Source organism: Durotheca rogersii (assembly GCF_024521655.1).
Source record: "Durotheca rogersii strain YMJ 92031201 chromosome Unknown GGS23scaffold_3, whole genome shotgun sequence".
Classification (NCBI taxonomy): domain Eukaryota; kingdom Fungi; phylum Ascomycota; class Sordariomycetes; order Xylariales; family Xylariaceae; genus Durotheca; species Durotheca rogersii.
This window is the reverse complement of record NW_026251234.1, coordinates 2,628,639-2,646,862: the sequence shown is the minus strand read 5'-3', so window position 1 is coordinate 2,646,862 and position 18,224 is coordinate 2,628,639. Positions and strand designations below refer to the sequence as shown.

Here is an 18,224-nt window from a genome sequence, read left to right as displayed (position 1 = left end):
CGTTCCGTTAGGATAATATATTACCCGATCGGTATTAATTTCTACGCGATTCTTCGTTACGATATCTCGCTTTAGTCGCGAAGGACTCCCCGTAGGAACCCTCTAGCCTTTAGACGGTCCCGAAGGAGACTCTAGTATTAGCCTAAGACTTAAGAACCTATTAGGTTAATCCGATTTTTCCTTATTCCTCCGCTCCGTTAGCTCTAAAGCTTAGGATTCCGCCTCTAGTTACTTTTATATCTCTTTTTCCTAATCGAATAGTTCTAAGGATTTTTCTATGGATTAAATTAAAACGTCTAGAGGCGTTTACGGTCGATCGTTTAAAGGTTAATCGTTTATAAATCTAACTTTCTTCTGGATTAAGGTAACGGATTCTCCTTCTTCCGGAGCTTTTTCCGGTTTAGGTTTACCTATCCCTAAGTTCGGGTTAATAAACTAAGTTATATTTAGACTATCGCTCGGAGTAAGCTCGTTACTCCCGAATTAAGGTAGCTCGTTAATAAACTCTATAATAAAGGAAGCTTACGAATCCTAGATATTTAAAACTTCGATAATAGCTTCCGTTATATTATTAGTAACTTTACCCGTAAGGTCGATTCGGTCTAGCTCCTTTTAAGTAAGCTTTTCGGTTTATAACTCTTCGGATTTATCGTAAAATATTTCTTTATTAAAAACGACGTCTTTAGTTAGTATTACTTTCCTTAGTCTAGGAACCTATACTCGGTATAGGTTAAATATATAATATCTAATTAAATAACCGACGTAAGCTCTCGGTTTAACTTTAAACCTTTTTCTATCGAGATCTTAAGCGCGTTCTCTTAATAAAGGATACGCGCGATATCCGTACGTATAAATTCCGTATTAATCTAGCCTTAGGTCGCTCGTTAGCTTCCTTATAAGCGTAGGTATATACTATCTAAAGTAAACGATAAACTAGGTATTAAATAATTTATAAAGCGAGCGAAGATTATATATATAGCTCGGGCTTATATTTATTAAGTATACCGTAGCCTTTACGTATTTAGGCTATAGCTTTTTTAAAAGCCTTACTCTTATCCTTATTTTAATCGATTTAACGATAATAAATTATCTAGCTTTCTTACCCCTACTAGTTAGCTCTTTAGTATTCGCCGGTAGTAGCTTAAGATTAATGCTTTCTTCCCGAGCCTAGATTTTATATCCGGTTAGGCCTTTAATTCCGATTATTATTCGTTCGTTATCGTATCGAAGCTTATAAATCGAAAGGCGGAATTATCGTCGTATTTATCTTTTAAAGAATCGAATAATCTTCGTAATTAAGTAACCTTATTTACTTTTAAGGGTCTTTACCTAAAGCATTCCGCTATATTTATCTTTAATAACGAGTATTTATTTAAAGCCGTCGTATCTTTCCGGAAAGTTAAATAAATCCTAATATATACGTTAAAAAGGGCGTAGCGAGTAATGTAATAATAGTCGGCGTAAGATTACTCTTTTACCTATCGTAAGCCTATAATATTCGTACTTAAGCGTAGGTATACCGTTAATCTCGATATTCTAGGTATACTTTACGAGTACTTTAAGCGCCTCCGGACCTAGGTACCTAGCTCTAAGGTACTAGAGTTACTCGGAGCCTTTTCTCGGTTTTATTTAATCTCTCGATTTTCTTTATCGGGTTTCTTTTCCCTTAATCGTCGGAACCGTAACGAGCGATATTACGCTATATGATATTATTATAAGCGTACGTAACGGTATTATAAAAAGAACTTACGAATAAACGGAAAATTACTTAAATTTAAAAAACACTAGGTTATAACGACGTTCGAATTTTCTTATAATAAACCCGTTCTTAATCGATCCCCGGCGAAAAGAGTAATTAAGACTATAATATTAGATATTAATAATAAAAAGCTTTACTTCGGAAATAATATTAATATGGAAATCTTTAACGAAAATAACGTCTTTAAGCGTAAGGTCGATCGTAAGCTTACCCGACTTATCCTAAAGGTAGTTCTTAATAACGCGTATATTAATACCGGTAATGGAAAAGCTCGTAATACTAGCTTCGATAGTTTATCCGTCTTTAGCGGAAACGAAGAAACCTTCGATTAATAAATCCCGGTTATTAATAAGGTAAATAGCTCCGTAGTTATCGAAGATAGTACTCTCGAAGAGGGGGTATCGTATTAAATCTATAATAGAAAATACCCCTACGCTAAAGGTTATATAAATAATGCGTAGGTTAATTACCGTTACGTTAATATTATCGGATTACTTATTATTCTTATTACGCTTATTCCGAGGTAGGTTAATTCCGGAGGAGCTACTTTAACTAAAAGCGGTAACCTTTTATCCGTCGCTTTTAATAAAGGCTCGGAATAAGGTAAAATCGCTTAAGTTATACCGTTATTTAGTAGCTAGTTTTACGTCGTCGGGTATATATAAAATTTATCGTAGCATTTTACCGGTAATAGCGAATTAAAGGTTAACGTATACCTCCGGAGCCTAACGGTATTATTTATTATATAGATATTTATTAGCTCTAGCGTTATCGGTCGAGCTACTAGAGCTACTAGAGTTACTAGCGCTAGTCGTTCCGGCTTTATATCTTAAAGTAGCTTTTTAATACGTAGTTAAGATATAAAGGCCCGATTTACTTATTTTCTTATCCTCGGAAATAAAAGCTCCGAGTATTTTACTTAATTCTATAAGGAAAAGTAGCTATCGTTTAAGCCGGTCCGCCGTAATTAGTTTAATAGTTACGCGAGTAGCTTAATTTAAAACGATCTTAGCTTTAATAGCTTCGAGGAAGTCCTTCGTTCCGAGTACGCTTCGGATCTCGTTAATATCGTAAGTAAGAGCTTAGTAATAAGCGTTATTCTAAGTAGTAAAGAATTACTTTCCGTAAAGAATATCCGCCTTTACCTTTTATAATACCTCGCGGTACTTCTAGCGAACGAACGTTTACGTAATAATAAAAGTAGGAGCGAAGTAATCGCGAAGTAGTCTTACGGTATTCTAAACGTTCGGCTTAAGTTCCTAAGCTTTAAGTTATATACCGACGAACTCGAGATAATTAATAAAGACCGAGGATATAATCTAATAATAAAAAGCTCGGTAGCTTTTACCGGCGATAGTAACTTAAGACTCCTAAGAGCGACTTTACTCGAATAATTACTTATATTCTTCGATAAAGAGGTAGCGCGGGTTTTCGGTTAGAGCTTTCGGCTCTTCCTTACGAGTCTTAGGATCTTTCTCGACCTATTCGTAAAGAGCTTAAAGGTATTACTTCCTCGCTCGTTCCTTTTCCTAAGTAATAAATTCTTCGAACGATAGAAATATCGCCGAGCTTAGCTTATAATCGTTTACATTAGGATTAATATCCTTTTAAATATCGAACTACTCGGCGTAGTTTTAAAAAGTAATAAACCATCGTAAATATTCGTCGAAGTTACGTAGGTTAATATTAATAAGTAGCTTCTTAATAAAAAAGTTTCCGCTAGTATCCGTTATTATTATAAATATATTACTCGAAAGGAAAACGAAAGCGATATTTAAAAAAAAAACGATTAATCGAAAGATTAAAGAAATAGAAATAAATAATAAAATTACTCGGAAGCTTATATAATAAGACCTTAGTTAACTTAGTTCCTTAGAAGGGCTACCGGGCTTATAATTAATACGTAGATTAAAAGAGTTACGTAGGTACTAAGGTTATTTCTTAAGAGTAACGAAAGGTAGGAAGAAGAAGGTAAATTAATTAACTATTTAAGAAGGAAGGAGATTAATAAAGGAGATACGAGCTACCTATATATAAACGATAAGGAGCTACGAGCTATATTATATAAGCGAGCTAGGAGCTATATTAGGTAAGCGAGTAACTCGAGAAGGAGTAGGGAGCTATATATAAGTAGCTCTCTATGTAATAATATTTTTATATTTTTATATTTTTATATTTTTATATTTTTATATTTTTATATTTTTATATTTTTATATTTTTATATTTTTATATTTTTATATTTTTATATTTTTATATTTTTATATTTTTATATTTTTTTATTTTTATTTTAATATAATATATTTATATTATAATTTTATATTATATTTTAGTAGTTTAATATAAGTAAAGTAGTATCAGAAGAATCTAGTAGTAATATTTTTAAAATAAATAATAGTTATAAAAGAAAACTTAAACTTTTTTTTACAACCCTGCTTATATGTTTGTAGGGCGTGCTGGAGAAGGAGGGAGCCCTGGCGGGGGGTCACGTAGAAACGTAGATCGATGTGCGCCTACTCTAATAGTGCTAGATGGATTTAGTGAGCTTGCATACCTAAGGTAGGTACCTGTACCTTGCTTGGGGAGACATACTCTACCTGGTACCTACGTAACTCAAAAGTACCAGCAGGACCGCCATATGCAATTATGCGCCCCCGAAGGGGTGCGACTGGATGGGCCCGGATACGAACACCCACATGAACACACATATATCCACGTTAATGTCCCGTCTACGTCCGCGTATTGGCGGCAGTAAAAACTAGAGCTCTTCATTTCGGGGAACCGCTGCACGTTTGGGTTAGGGTTTGGATTGGGTCGCTCGTTCTCACACCCCTCTATATGCATAGGTACATACACGGCAGTCTTTCCCGGTGGAGCCCCACCACCTCATCACCACTTGTGTGGCTGGATTGCACATACATCCATACATTGCAGGTGCGTAGTCAGGAGGTACCTAGATCGGAACCCAGCCGGTTAACCTCCTCCGGGGTTTTCACTTAGGTGGATTCCAAGACGTAGCAGCTGACACCTCGGGATCCCCTACACCTCAGGAGGAGAAAGCTTATAACGCCTTTAGGAGCCCACATATGCTCTCTTCGATCAATGAAAGGGTTCTGAGGATAGATTAGAAATTATGTCCTGGGTACGACGTTGCAAAAGGCTCCCTACCCCAAGTTGCCCCGAGGACCCAATGACCAATGCCGATCGCATAAATACGGCAGACGTTTCCGATACGAAAGCTTAGAGACTTATGGCACGCACGCACGCACGAGTCATAAGAACGACGTATTCATAACCGACTCCTAGTCGCCCTCCTCGACACCGAAATCCGGGTCGCTTTTCGCCGGCACCCATTAACCGCGTCGTCGCTGCAGGGTTTCAGGAAGGAAACGAGCGGTCCTTGATCACCCGGGACGGCGCCAGGATACCCGTGTACTTGCAAATACCACTAGACCTATATCCGCACATGACCGACCCGAAACGCCGTTTTCCCACCAACTGCCGGGGTATGGAGTAATTACATAGTAAACCGGGGTGCATGAAAATTCAGCCTTATTCTCTAATCCTGCCACACCGACAGTATATGCATCATAGCTTGCTACGCCTCCCAACATGATCAACGCCGCTGGCTTAGGAAGCTCGCCTTCAGGGCCATGATCTGGTGGCGCTCAGCCTCGGGCAGCTGGTCGATGGTCTCCTGCGGCAAGTTCATAACCGCCTGCATCAGAGAGTCCGGATCTTGCTGCGCGGCCGGGGTAGCGGCCGTCGTGGCGGGAGGGGCCGAAGTAGACGGAGGCGCGTACGGGGCGGCGACTGGCGGCGTAACGGTGGTGGCCCCCGCGTAGTTGGTCGCGGCCTGCACCACCGGCGGAGGGGCCGCAGGATTGTCGACGACGGAATGGATCGCGTCGGGAGAGACGAGGCCCATCAGGAGCAGCGCCTGGAAGATGGCGTACGACAGCTGCGGGGCCTGCGATAGAAGCTCTGTCGCGCGAGAGGCATCGTTCGTTGCGAGCGACTTCATCTGCGAGAGAATATCGAGGAGCTGGCTCGGAGGCAGGGTGTTTAGGGTTCGCGAGATGGCATCGATGGCGCTGACCCCCGGGGGCAGCTCTTTTCCCGGCGGGAGGGGAGGGAGCGATCCTGCGGGTGCGGGCAGGGAGGTGGTGTGCGACGTTCCGTTCTGCGGCTGGCTGTTGTATGCCGAAGCATTATTGCTATTGTTGTTGCCAGAATCATCGCCGTCGACACGACCCTCAGTACTATAATCGACTCGTAGTTTGCGACCCATGATCTCGTAATCGTTTAGGTTTCGGACCGCTGACGCCGCGGAGTCTAGAGTGAGAAATTGGTAAGTACAAAAAGTCGGAGGTAGGCGAGCAGTGGAGAGACAGCAAGAGAGCCTCACCGGCGTCGGGATATTCTGCGAAGCCGAAGCCTTTCGGACGACCGGTTTCACGGTCGTAGACTAGCCGAAAGTTGATAACCTTTCCAGCCGTACTGAAAATATCGCTGATCTGCTCTTCGGACAGACCTATACAGTAGCGGCGGCGGCGGTTAGTTAGAAGGGTGCCTAGATAACCAAGGGGAGGGAAAAATGCGGGTGGTTACCATAGGGAATGTTGCCGACAAAAACAACACGAGAAGGGGGTTTTGTCGACATTGTAGTCGACTTGGAGGAGGAGTAAGTAAGTAGCAACCACAGGCCCAGAGAGTGGATCTGTTTGATGCTAGCAAGCTTCTGAGGGCCGGGAGCGTCAAGGGAAGGAGCTACGCAAGCCGGCGAGGGGAGTAGCGAGGTGAAGCAACCAGCCCGGGGGTAGCGACGACCTCTGTGATGCAGCCACCGATAGCCAGCGAGAAGCTGTTCTTACTGGGGCACGAGAACGCTAGAAAGGAAGGACGCGACGGGGGCAGGGCAAGACCAGAAGCTAGATGCGTCGCTAAGCAATGATCTAACAATTGACCGGATGAATTCCTGCGAGCAATCTCACATCATGTTAGGAACCGCTTTGTTCTGCCGTGTCGAGTTGTGGGAGAGAGTAAGTAGGTTAAGTGGGAGAAAGCTATTTTCAACGGATTTCTAGATCTGGTTGTTGACTTTTGCGACAGGCACACGGCTACCCTAGGTAGAGGTACTTGCTAGGTAGGTACCTATGTAATAGGAGGTACCTCCTAACCCAGTGTAAGCCCAGGTGTATAGTAGGCAATTGTCCAGAGCTACCTACCTACCTAGGTAAGCCGCAGCCTACTGGCATTTGAACGCCACCCATCACTGAGAAGGTACCTGAGGTTAGTCCAGCGCTGTCCGACCTTACCAGGTAGTAGGTAGGTAGGTACGCTAAAGAGGCACCTACCTGTCAAACCTGTCCAGGTACTGAGGTACCCGGTATCAAACCCGATTCACCCGTCGATAACAAAACCCCGCTTACATAAGGCACATTGTCGTCGCACATCGAGTTAAAGGTACTGCTGACACCCCGTCCCAATTGGAAAAACTCGATTTTCATTTGCTGCCATGCAGAGGCTCTTCTCTCATCCGGCCTAGGCACCTTACTTTTCGCAACCTGAACATCGCGGGACACGCCGCCGCCAGCTTCCTCTCAATCTGGTCAAGATGTCGCGGTCGCCGGTGGACGAATATGTGCAGAGGATGCGGGCAATGATGCGCCAGAACCGAGGCGGGTTTCCCGGCGGTCGTCCGCCTCCCGGCGCTATTACTGGTGTCGCCGCCATCGCCCTGTTCGGTAGTGGGCTTTTCATCCTGCAGAACTCGCTGTTCAACGTCGACGGCGGTCACAGGGCTATAAAGTACCGGAGGATTAACGGTGTGAGCAAGGAGATCTATACCGAAGGTCCGTCCGACTCGCCCAGGTTGTATTTTTCAAAGGTGTCGCTATGCTCACTTACCCACGCGCAGGAACTCATTTCATGATCCCTTGGTTCGAAACCCCGATCACCTACGATGTGCGAGCGAAGCCGCGGAACGTCTCCTCTCTTACCGGCACCAAGGACTTACAGATGGTCAACATCACCTGCCGCGTGCTATCCCGGCCCGAAATCAGCGCGCTTCCCCAGATTTACCGGACGCTAGGGCAGGATTACGATGAGCGGGTATTGCCTTCGATCGTGAACGAGGTTCTCAAGAGCGTGGTAGCTCAGTTCAACGCGAGCCAGCTGATAACCCAGCGAGAAAACGTCGCCAGATTGGTCCGCGACAACCTATCGAGGCGCGCTGCGCGATTCAACATCTTGCTAGACGATGTCTCCCTCACGGTACGCCGGGAATCCTGACAAGCTGCTGTGTTGATAGTATGCGTAATCTACTAACACTCGACCGCCAGCACCTCGCTTTCTCTCCCGAGTTTACCGCCGCGGTGGAGGCGAAGCAGGTAGCGCAGCAGGAGGCGCAAAGAGCCGCCTTCATCGTTGACAAGGCAAGGCAGGAGAAGCAAGCCATGGTGGTCAAGGCGCAGGGTGAAGCGCGATCGGCGGAACTCATCGGAGACGCGATAAAGAAGAACAAGGCCTACGTCGAGCTGAAGAAGATCGAGAACGCGAGAGTCATCGCCACGCAGCTGCAGGAAGCAGGCGGTAGGAACCGACTGCTGCTCGAGGCCGAGGGCCTGGGCCTGAATGTTTTCTCGGATGATAGCAGCAGCAGCAGCAATTCATAAGCGCGAGGAGTTGAGAGGAACCCCAAATCTCCACTGTACGCTGTACCAACGAGTAGGACGGTAATGAATGTAAAATACTTATTCCCATGCTGATGGTATCGCGTGCTTGGTCTGGGTAGCAGGTGCAGGATGCGCCTGGTAAGCGTGGATAAGAAAGAAGCCTCTATCTCGACACCCCGTGGCTGTCTCCGGAGTTTGGTCCTTCTGGAGCAGGAGGGCGTACGCAAGCAAGTCCAGTATAGGGCAGCAGTTGTAGGGAAACAGACGCAACCGCTTGGATCCGTCGCCCAAGTGTTTGTTGCCAGGACCTCGGTTGGCGGGGGAGGTGCCCAAGGTACCTGCCTTAGGTACCTCCTAAGGTAGGTACCTAGGTAGGTAGGTCTGTAGCGGGGTCCTCGAGCCCCGCCTTAGGTAAGGCAAGATCGCCTAGATGGTGCTCTTGCACTTACCCCACTATACCTAATCCACAGAGAGAAGCGAACCGCCTTCCAGGCACTAGCTTTCAGGTAACAATAGGCACCTACCCTACTAAAGTGCGTACCTACTAGGAAGTACCTAACCACCTAATAGGTACCTTAGATACCTGCCTAAGTGACTAACAGGTACGGTACTTAATGCGCATACCTCAAGTTGTCTCGGTAATCAGCCAGCTCCCATTCACGTCCACTCCCATATAAACCGGGCATATTCTTTTCCTGGCGAACTGGCCAACATACATCACCATATCATCTTCTCTCTTTACACGCGAGCCGCCATCAAGCCTCCCCGTAACTGACAGCACCGTCACCAGAGTCAGCCGGCAAGATGATGATCAAGTACGTAGTTACCGTCGGTCACCGCCTGCCCCTCCGCCGCGCCGTCGCGGGCCCTCGCCATCCCGAATGCTCGCGCAGGGGGCAGCAGGATCACGCGCTGACATGCGGAGCAGAGTGAGAACCCTCACGGGGAAGTTGATTTCCCTCGACGTTGAGCCCACGTCCAAGGTACGTGTCCGACATCTCACTCTCATCCTCACTCAGTGTCGTTCCGTCGCCTATGGCGGTTATGGCCGGCCGAAGGCTATATCGCGCCGTGCTGCTCGTCATGCTCAGGCGGGATAGTCACGCGGTCGGATTGGATGCTGACGCCTGCGTTGGTCTAGATCGAGGACGTCAAGAAGAAGGTCGAAGAGAAGGAAGGCATCACTCCCGACCAACAACGACTGATCTATGGTGGGAAGCAATTGTTCGTCTCAACCGGATCTTTTCCCTCACCTCGCTTCTCCATTACACCCCAGGCGGATCTCACCTACCCTGCCGCCCCTCGTCTACCAAATCCTTTACACGAACCATATCTACATACGCCCCTCCTCCTCTGTTGCCCTCCCAAAGACGATACCAAACGTGACTCACCTGTGCGAAATATCTAGGCATGACCAAGTGACGATGGCGGATGCGGGAATAGTACCGGATGCGACCCTCCACTTGGTTCTCACCCTGCGCGGCGGCGGCGGGTGGTAGGAATCGCGCACACCTAAATACCCCTAACTCCGGCCTCTCCAACTCCGAGCCACGTACCCCGATCACGTCTCACGATGGCAGCCTCCGGCGATAGACCTGGGCTGAGAGAGCCTCCTCCACGAACGGCCCAACGCACCCACCCGGAATACCCAGGGAACGACGGGATAGGTACGGCGAACACGCACGACATCTCAATTCGCGAAAGCATAGTACGGCGGCGTTGATGGATAGCATGAGGCAGCAAAGGCACCGGTGCTGCTGGATTCGGACCGAGCTATTTCGCATACGATCCCGCCATCCGTTTCCTCCTCTCCTCTTCTCCTCCCCCCCCCCCCCCCCCCTCTTTTTTTTGTTCTTTCTAGAATGGCAGTTGGTATCATCTCACACCGCGGAAGAGAAGTGGAGAGATAGAGAGGAGGGAGCAGAGGGGAGAAAGGGGGAGGAAGGACTGGGAAAGCATAGACAGATAGCGTACGTAGGCAATGGTGACGCCGCCCACGGGACGATGACGCGTGCATCCCTAGCACTGGTGCGAAGGGCGTGGTCTTTCCACGCCCATGCCCTTCTAGGTGAAACGTATAAGTATGCCCCGCCGATCTGCTCAAGTGAAGTCATCGTATAACGCAGGCACCCACGACTGCCGTGAGCTGTCGTGGTATGTAGCACGCACCCTCTAGAGCGAAAACGATCGGTGATGGGACTTGGTAGTTGACATCGCAATGGACCTATCTGCGAGATCAGAAACCCTACCATACAGGAACCCCATGTATACGCAACTTAGCCGCGGTAGGCAGACAACGCGGGTGGGTTTGCGCCGGTCCGCGAGCCCGAGCCTCGAAAGCCAGACCAGCTTAAACCCAACGAGTCCGTAAAACATAATATATACCGCGTCCGTCCGTCCGTCCGTCCGTCCTTTGCGCCGATATTTCCCCCTTAAAAAAGATATTGCCCTTCGTAAAGCCAAAAATAGTCGACGAATCTCCCAAATTACCCATCTCTTTCCTCAGCAAAGCGAACATCGATTCGCCCACCGCCATCGCGAACATGGCCACCCCGTCCGCCCATCGTCCGCACCCGTCTCTGTCCGTCCGTCTAAGACTACAGCAGGGAGAGAGGTGGACGGGAAGAGGATAGATGGAGGGGGGGTGGAAAGCAAATAGAAACGAATTGCGAAAAAAAAAAAAAACGTAGCCAAGCACTATACGAATCAAGACCTCAGTGTTCTGTATCCTCGTAAACGCATGAGCACAGGAGGTGTCCGATAATTGTGGTAGTAGTAAACCAGGGTCGTACGACTACATTACACTTCCTCGGTTGCGGCGTGATAGTGGTTCTGGTGTTGAGAAAATACATATGGGAGGGGTGGTAGAGCCTCGTGGGTTTCTGTTTCTGTTGCTCGGTGTTCTTGCGTCGTGACCGCAACGCAACCCGGCTAGCCAAGTTTGCACGAGGATATTCCTCACGAGAGGCGTCGAACCTTTTGTTTAGGCTTCACGAAGATGTTGACCGGCTCCCTTCTCTTTCGCCCAGTAGTTTGTTTAGGCTCGGGACTGGACTCGGAAGGCGCGCCGGGGCCGGCGTTGGAACCCGGTTCAAACTCAGCGCTTGTACTGGGAGCCAAGGTTCGAGTCGGAAAGCCAGGTGACGAGGATTCCTTCGGTCGGTTCCATGGTCCTGGAGATGTGGCATGCTTAGATGGAGAAGATGCTGTTGGTTTAAGAGATGTATTCTGAGCGGCCTTCTCGACGGGGACGACTTGAATATCTGCAGTTTTATAAGACCTCGCTCGCTTCATGATAGCGATGCTTGACTTGGGCGACGTAGCCGAGGCTGATGGGCGTGAGAGGCTCTGGTTCTGGGCGGGCGCCGGCGGGGAGGTGGTGGTCTGGGCAGGTGTGAAATCCAGGCTCGGTCCTTGCGGCGCCGTCCCGTTCTTGATACGGAGCAGTTTCGCTTCTTGCTCTTTCTGCGTATAGTCGGACTGACCCCCGCGGCGCGGCTGGGGCGCGTGGATCTTCTTCACCGCAGGCAGGGCCTTAATTCTATATTCCTCCACCATGCCTAACGGAGCATGCGTGATCTGTCCTGGCCTGACGGGCAATTTGCCGGTCGGCGTCGAAAGATGGTTTCGGCGGCTAATCTCCATCGCCTCTCGTCTGGCCTTCTTCAAGATGTTCTGGGCGGTATTGGTCTTGGTTCGCGACCCGCCGGTGAAGCGGAGTACGCCGCTGGGAGCGTCTCGTGCAGGCCCTCCGCGACCGAATCCTCTCCCGTCTTTGGGGGCACGCAACTGCCTGGGGTTGAAATTGACAACAGAGCTGACGTTCTGCGCTTTTTCCTTCTCGATATTCTTGAAGCTGTTCTGGAGCTTCTCTGCAGCCTCTCGCCTACTATCGGCAACTAGCTTCTCATATCTGTCGTAGACCTCGTGCCATGATGCAGGGTCCGGGGCTTGGAACTTGCGTCTCTCGGATTCGATGGGGAAGTCGCGCTTGATGAGACGGTGCCAGCACTCTGCGTCATCTTCCCGGAGATGTGGCGACCTCTCCTCCAGCTCGCGCAACTGTGCCGCATTGTCGATTTTAAGGAGGATCGGGCGGAGTAGGGAGTACGGGGCGCCGCCTATGTCGTTGATATCTTTGGGTAACATTATGTCAGTGACGAGCGAAGGGATCGGGTCATAGGCGAGTTGAGGTTGTAGATGGATAGATTGCAGATGGGCGAAATGGGGTAGGTGGGAACATTAAGGTAGTTAAGAGAGGAGGCCTCTGTTAGTGAATCCGAACATTGGGGGGGAGTTGAATTATCATGCCCATGCTCTAACTCTGCTTTATTTCTTGCTTTCTTTTTGTCTGGTTTGTAACACACGTACCTCGAACATTTCTGACGCACACCGCGGTACACAGGTCGACCAAGGTTTTAACCATCGTGGCTTAGAGATAGCATAACAATAGGGGGTGAGTATGGGGGCTGTTGATTATTGGCCAGTAGTTGGGACGTTGCAGGCTCGAGTTTTGCCTCAACAGATAACCTTCAAAGCCTCCCGTAACCACACCCTGGGATGGAACCTGAAGAGACCCAACCCCTCGATGCTTGACGGCTACTGTTGTAGGCGTTGGTGTTGCTGTGAACGATGCAGCCCTTCGGCGATCTAGGGGACAGGTCGGGGCAGAAGAGAAACCTGGAGGAGCCGACGGCGGGGATTATCTGGTTTGGAGATCTCTGGGGGCCTACTGCAATTCGGTACCCGTTGTCATCGATGCTGGTATTGTTGCTGCTAGCGTCGACGTCGTCGTCGTCACAACTGTAGTATCGGTATTGTCGTAGCCTGCCTTGCTCAGCCAGGTGAATCGAGAGCGTCGAGATGGGATGACACTCTAAGAATAACGGCCGGGCATATGGAGGGGCGGTAGCCTATAGAATGCGGCTTTGTGACATGATGCTCTAGGACTAAGTAAGGAGCTCTTTTTGAAGGCCAGTACATTGTTCCTACACCTGTGCAAAACGCTCAAAGGAGGTTGCAGAGAGGAAGTCGGAGCTGAGGCTGACACGTGGGTCGGGATCTGCGATACCAGGTTTTATTTGGTAGCCTTGCAGATCTGGCCTGCCTCTCCTATTTTTACTTGCTACTCGCGCCACAGATGTCCAGTACGGCTCGATCAGGAAGTCCTCCACATTAAGCGCATAGCCCACTCTTATTGTTGCATATTTATAGGCGGAACAGAATACTACCATACTACCAAGGCAACCTGCAACGCCGACGGCCATCACCAACTAACCTGACATTACACAGCAAATGTGCAACTTGCCGCCAATGGTGTAAGAGTATATACATACCAATGAGACACCTGCCCATCCTGTGAGCTTTGGACCGTTCAGGAAACTTAAGCAGAAGGGCAATATCGAGGTTAGCTTATTCTCACAGTTCTACCCATTAACAAAAACGAGCTAATGCAACCCCCAAATTAAAACAGAACGCGAAATTTAAAAAGCAAGTTCCAAACGAGGTCGGCCTGGGAATCGAACCCAGATTAGCGGAATCAGAATCCGCTGTGATAACCATTACACTAGCCAACCGATGAATTGATTCGTGTATGATTGCGCAAGTTTCCAATGCGTACTTAAAGTGTTTTCAGGCCACCATTTCTTAAGCAAGACTGCACCCTCAACAATATCCAGGCTCCCCGAGTATGTCGTTACATTTGCCAATGGTGCTGACCCAAGAGCGATATTCGCGATATCGCAGTACCTGCAGGAGGTTGGTTTAACATCAATTCCCACAGTGATTCCATCTTCTCAGGCCACAACCGTAACACCACCTCGTCGGCTGGTTAAGTCGTTGGTCTTAACTAGCTGTTGATACTTGTTGCAAGTCGACGAGGGTAGCAGTAACGGAATGAACACGGTACGCCTGGTAGTACGCCGAAATGACTTCCTCTCTTGTAGAACGCACAGGTAAGCTACATAGGTAATTAGGTTGTCGGGAACCTCGAGATATACCGCGCGGAATCCGGAATGGGGATACGCCGAACACGAAACCCATCTATTCCCGCGAATATTCCAAATTGTACCACACATGAGGATCATCTCTAAGGTCGTAATGGCATGGATTCTTGTCGACAGGCTCCCTCTCCCCCATGGTGTATTACTCCACACATCAAGTCGCGCCGCCTGTCAGGCTGCATGTCCTAGCAGCCATCTAGAGCTAAACAATAACATGAATGCAGCCAACCGATATCAGGCCAAACGTATCCTCATCGTGATTTTGACAGGCCGGTAGTACCCGCTACTATTGGTATCTCCCTGCCTCCTGGTAAACCCCTGTACGCCGTGACGCCACCAGACCGTATGAGAATCAACGGGCATATCCCAACAAGTGCAGAGAAGTTTGTACATGAACTATGGCCTGGTCTCACGATTGCAACCCCTAGTGCTCTTTTTTTGTTCTTTTCTCCCCTTTTTTCTTTTATTTCTCCGACAACTGTTTATGCCGCCGCTGCCACGGCTCGAGAGGATGTCGCAATGGCGGGCTCGGGCTGGGTTGCTTGCTCCTCGTCCTGATCGTTCGTTTCTCCGCCAGCTTCTGCCCAAGCCCCCCAGAGACCGCGTTTCCCCCTGACTCGGATAGGGCCCCCAAGGGATGCCTCCTTTTGCTCAACCTTGATGGCATCCTTAGTCGCAAGTACCAAGCACTCAAAGAACATCTTAGTCGCATCTGCTTTCGATGTTCTCCCCTCGGGAAGAAGTTCTTGGAAAACCACAGACTTTTTCCGCTTCTCTTCATTAGTAGCGGCTTCGGAGCCAAATAAATCTCTGAGCACGTGGACAGCGTGCTTCGTACCCAGTGAAACGGGGCCGCTGTCGGCCGGGTGCACTAGTGGGGCAGTGGTCTCGTCGAATTCCGGGTTCGGGCTCCCTTCACGAGCGTGGTGGTCGTCGTCATCATGTTGGACACCCGTGTCATCTGCGGGAATCTCGAGTATGGTGCCGTCGGGAGCGACGCTGCGATCACCAAAGCCTCCGTCAGGCACAACTAGGCCTTCATCATCTTCGCCAATGTCTAAACGGGGAGATTTAGACACTCCTTGCTCTTCATCACTACCGAGGTCGGCGACCCCGCTATCCCTCTTCCGCTTCAGATCATTAACAGGTCTTACGCTATCGAGAGAGAGCAGTCCTCTCAGCTCCGGCGCCCAAGCCTTACTACGGCCATCGCCCATAATACTGTTGGCGAAACTGCCAGTACTTCTCAACTCGATGAGAGCCAAAAAGTACGGGTCTCGCGAGACGAAGCTGGGCACCTTCAAGATATTTTCGTGGTTCTGCTGTTGCTCCTTGATGTGTGAGCTCGTCAGCTGAGTAGCAGGGTCTAACCCGAAGACTTTACGCTTCTTCGACTTCTTCTGAGGTAGGGGCTCGAGTTCCTCGGGCTCGTGTCCGGGTTCGTAGATGCTGGTATTATTTAGGCGCGTCCATTCCTCGACGTCACGTGCTAAATTCTCATCAATGTCGGACAGCGGTGACTCCGAGATACGAGCACGATCGATAGCGGGGACACCGCCCATCTCGGGTACGACTGATTGCTCGCCAATGTCAAAATGGAAATCGTCGTCCATCGGAATGTCGCCATCACCATCGGCGATCCTGACACCGTCGTCGCCGAGGTCAAGGTTAAGCGACGGTTCGCGTTCGGCACCTTTCGCCCGCGGCGCGATGTCGAGCTCACTAAATATATCGTCCTCGATAGACCGAGCAGCAGGTGCGTCTCGACCCATCTCGATGCTCTTGTCCATCTTCGGACGCTCATCGATATCCATACCGAAATCCAAATCCAGCTCCAAGTCGTCCATGGGAGCAAGTGCCACCTCATCCTCGTCCATGTTATCGTCATGCAAAAATTGGCTGTTGTTGAAATCCTCTTGCAAGTTGATATCGCGGTTGCTGGGTCGGCCTCTGCCCCGAGTAGTTGAGCTATTCGGAGTGGCACTGATGTCCTCCATCTGACCGAGCAGCCAGTTGGCATCTGGAGGTGGTAAGATGTTGAGGTTATCGGCGGGGGTAATCTGATCGGGAAGCATCAAGGCCTCCCGATTTGGCATGTTAAGATTCTCTGGGATATCATTGTTTCCTGTCGAGCGAAAAGCCTATGGTGACAGTTAGCCTACGTAGAGGAGACGGCACGCGACCGGCGGCGACAAACCATCTTGATCTTGAGCAAAGCCTCGTTACAGTCGTCGAGAAGATAACGGGCTTTCCGGCTGTAGATTCTGACGACACCTAGTAGAAGCTGTCCGCTGAGCCGGAGCGCCATGGGCGCCTGATTCGGGGTGATGATGGCATCGACGCTGTCGGGGAGATTGGACTGTAAAATATGGGTTTTGGAAAGCTTGCGCTCGAGATTCGCCGACAGCCAGACTCGGGCCAGAGGCCCCGTCTTCTGCAGCAAGGTCTCGGAGTAGAACATCGCTGTCGCGACGAAAGGGAGACAGAAGAGCTATCGGTGAAGGCAGCAAGGTGGTGCTATGCGAGAGCTCAATTACGGCGACATTAAAGCAATAGCACGAGCCCTGCGAGATGCGACGACGCGTTGGGGGCAAGTCCCGTATGCGAGGGGGGTAGGGTCGAGGGGCGGGAGGTTGAGGCTGGTGTAAACAAGAAAATAGGAACGCGTTGTTTTGGGCGCAGATCGCGTACAACAACGTTCGCAACGGACTGGAAACCAGCAATGCACGCACGGCACGGCTCAATTAGCGCACAGGCGCAATCTCGCTTTGGCGCGCTGGGATGGATGGCGGGAGTCGAGGACGATAATGAGTATATAGATGAGGAGGGTGAGGGAAGGGAGAGGTTCGCAGGGGCGGGAAGAAGAGCGAATGGTTTGAATGAAGATGGTGGAAGTTATGCGGTGGAGGGGGGGAGGGACCTTTGGGGGGGGGGGATTGCGTCCGGAAAAGTGTTGCGAGACTGGGCTGTTTCGCTGACTGGAAGCGAATGACTTCTGAGGGAGGCGTCCGAGAAGGAGAGGAAGAAGAAAAGAAAAAAAAACCTCGGTCATTTCCCTGCTTTCTGCTGGAAATCCAAGTGGCTGGCAGTGCCTATCGGGGGTTCGCTGTGGGGCAAGGAGCAGGAGTCGACGCCTGATTGGCTACCCCTTACGCTTCGCTGTGGCTTTGGCCTACTATGAATATACAAATATACCTAGGAAGTACCAGCCTGCCTGCGGGTTGCCAGGAGTCGACAGAAAAGTCGGCCGGCAAACCACTTAAGCGGTATAAGCACCAATAGGGGAGCGTAATGTGTTGCCTGTGTGTGTGTGTTGCAGATACAATTGAACGCCGCAATACATACGTCCAACGTTATCCTGTAGCTAAGGTACCTCCACCTACCTCTACCTTCTAAAGTTTCTATTGGTGGTAACGAATGCTACGAGAGTATAAATCCCAACCAACTTATTTCACCTTACGGGCAGTAAAAGGCAAGTGTTTACACGTATACGCCGGGTGCCTTTCGTATAGGTATTCCTATTTCAATTTCAGATTATATACAATAAGTACATTCAGTGCCCATCCCTTCGCTGCTTGTGCTGCCTGCTCTCCTAATGTGTGTATAAGGTGCCTGTGGCTATCTGGGTCCGACGCTGTACCCGCGTACATCCGTAGCCTAATGCTTATAGCAAAAGTGCAGCTAAGTGCTTTGATATTAGTATAACTTAATGGTCGCAGGCAAAGCATCCATGCCGTGGCTGAGCCTTACACTGGGTGGGTACCTATATAGTGCTAAGGCGCCTTGGTC

At 49.3% G+C, this 18,224-nt stretch overlaps 5 protein-coding genes and 1 non-coding gene across 6 annotated transcripts; 2 read left to right on the top strand and 4 right to left on the bottom strand.

The window, feature by feature from the left end:
• Window positions 1-5,372: 5,372 nt before the first annotated feature.
• On the bottom strand, window positions 5,373-6,419 carry GGS23DRAFT_593799 (uncharacterized protein; the record flags this gene model as incomplete). The annotated part of the gene is made up of 3 exons (XM_051518075.1): window positions 5,373-6,091; window positions 6,165-6,290; window positions 6,368-6,419. 3 exons carry the CDS (start codon window positions 6,417-6,419, stop codon window positions 5,373-5,375), a joined length of 897 nt encoding a protein of 298 aa, XP_051375777.1.
• Window positions 6,420-7,240: 821 nt separating this feature from the next.
• GGS23DRAFT_553386 (band 7 family-domain-containing protein) lies at window positions 7,241-8,908 on the top strand. The gene is made up of 3 exons (XM_051515468.1): window positions 7,241-7,611; window positions 7,677-8,032; window positions 8,101-8,908. Exons 1-3 carry the CDS (start codon window positions 7,374-7,376, stop codon window positions 8,431-8,433), a joined length of 927 nt encoding a protein of 308 aa, XP_051375776.1. The 5' UTR covers window positions 7,241-7,373; the 3' UTR covers window positions 8,434-8,908.
• A 329-nt stretch (window positions 8,909-9,237) lies between these two features.
• Window positions 9,238-9,932, top strand: GGS23DRAFT_593797 (uncharacterized protein; the record flags this gene model as incomplete). Its single annotated transcript, XM_051518074.1, has 4 exons — window positions 9,238-9,248; window positions 9,362-9,416; window positions 9,575-9,657; window positions 9,842-9,932. The coding sequence occupies 4 exons, from the start codon at window positions 9,238-9,240 to the stop codon at window positions 9,930-9,932; spliced, it is 240 nt and encodes a 79-aa protein (XP_051375775.1).
• Window positions 9,933-11,038: 1,106 nt separating this feature from the next.
• GGS23DRAFT_304087 (RNA polymerase II transcription factor SIII subunit A-domain-containing protein) lies at window positions 11,039-12,962 on the bottom strand. Its single transcript, XM_051512742.1, has 2 exons — window positions 12,805-12,962; window positions 11,039-12,569 (listed from the first exon to the last, which is right to left on the bottom strand). Exons 1-2 carry the CDS (start codon window positions 12,857-12,859, stop codon window positions 11,392-11,394), a joined length of 1,233 nt encoding a protein of 410 aa, XP_051375774.1. The 5' UTR covers window positions 12,860-12,962; the 3' UTR covers window positions 11,039-11,391.
• A 975-nt stretch (window positions 12,963-13,937) lies between these two features.
• Window positions 13,938-14,009, bottom strand: GGS23DRAFT_t18. Its single transcript has one exon. It is a non-coding gene; the product is annotated as a tRNA-Gln (tRNA).
• Window positions 14,010-14,718: 709 nt separating this feature from the next.
• Window positions 14,719-17,026, bottom strand: GGS23DRAFT_304062 (Rec8 like protein-domain-containing protein). The gene is made up of 2 exons (XM_051512741.1): window positions 16,633-17,026; window positions 14,719-16,576 (listed from the first exon to the last, which is right to left on the bottom strand). The coding sequence occupies exons 1-2, from the start codon at window positions 16,894-16,896 to the stop codon at window positions 14,918-14,920; spliced, it is 1,923 nt and encodes a 640-aa protein (XP_051375773.1). The 5' UTR covers window positions 16,897-17,026; the 3' UTR covers window positions 14,719-14,917.
• Window positions 17,027-18,224: the final 1,198 nt, after the last annotated feature.

Excerpts from the sequence above, each read along its gene's own strand:
- GGS23DRAFT_553386 (XM_051515468.1), top strand. The coding sequence starts at position 7,374 with ATGTCGCGGTCGCCGGTGGACGAATATGTGCAGAGGATGCGGGCAATG. Across the intron at positions 7,612-7,676 it reads CAAGGAGATCTATACCGAAG|GAACTCATTTCATGATCCCT; the intron begins GTCCGTCCGACT and ends ACCCACGCGCAG. Across the intron at positions 8,033-8,100 it reads TAGACGATGTCTCCCTCACG|CACCTCGCTTTCTCTCCCGA; the intron begins GTACGCCGGGAA and ends CTCGACCGCCAG.
- GGS23DRAFT_304087 (XM_051512742.1), bottom strand. The coding sequence starts at position 12,859 with ATGGTTAAAACCTTGGTCGACCTGTGTACCGCGGTGTGCGTCAGAAAT. Across the intron at positions 12,570-12,804 it reads GTGCGTCAGAAATGTTCGAG|ATATCAACGACATAGGCGGC; the intron begins GTACGTGTGTTA and ends TGTTACCCAAAG.
- GGS23DRAFT_304062 (XM_051512741.1), bottom strand. The coding sequence starts at position 16,896 with ATGTTCTACTCCGAGACCTTGCTGCAGAAGACGGGGCCTCTGGCCCGA. Across the intron at positions 16,577-16,632 it reads CTTTGCTCAAGATCAAGATG|GCTTTTCGCTCGACAGGAAA; the intron begins GTTTGTCGCCGC and ends CTGTCACCATAG.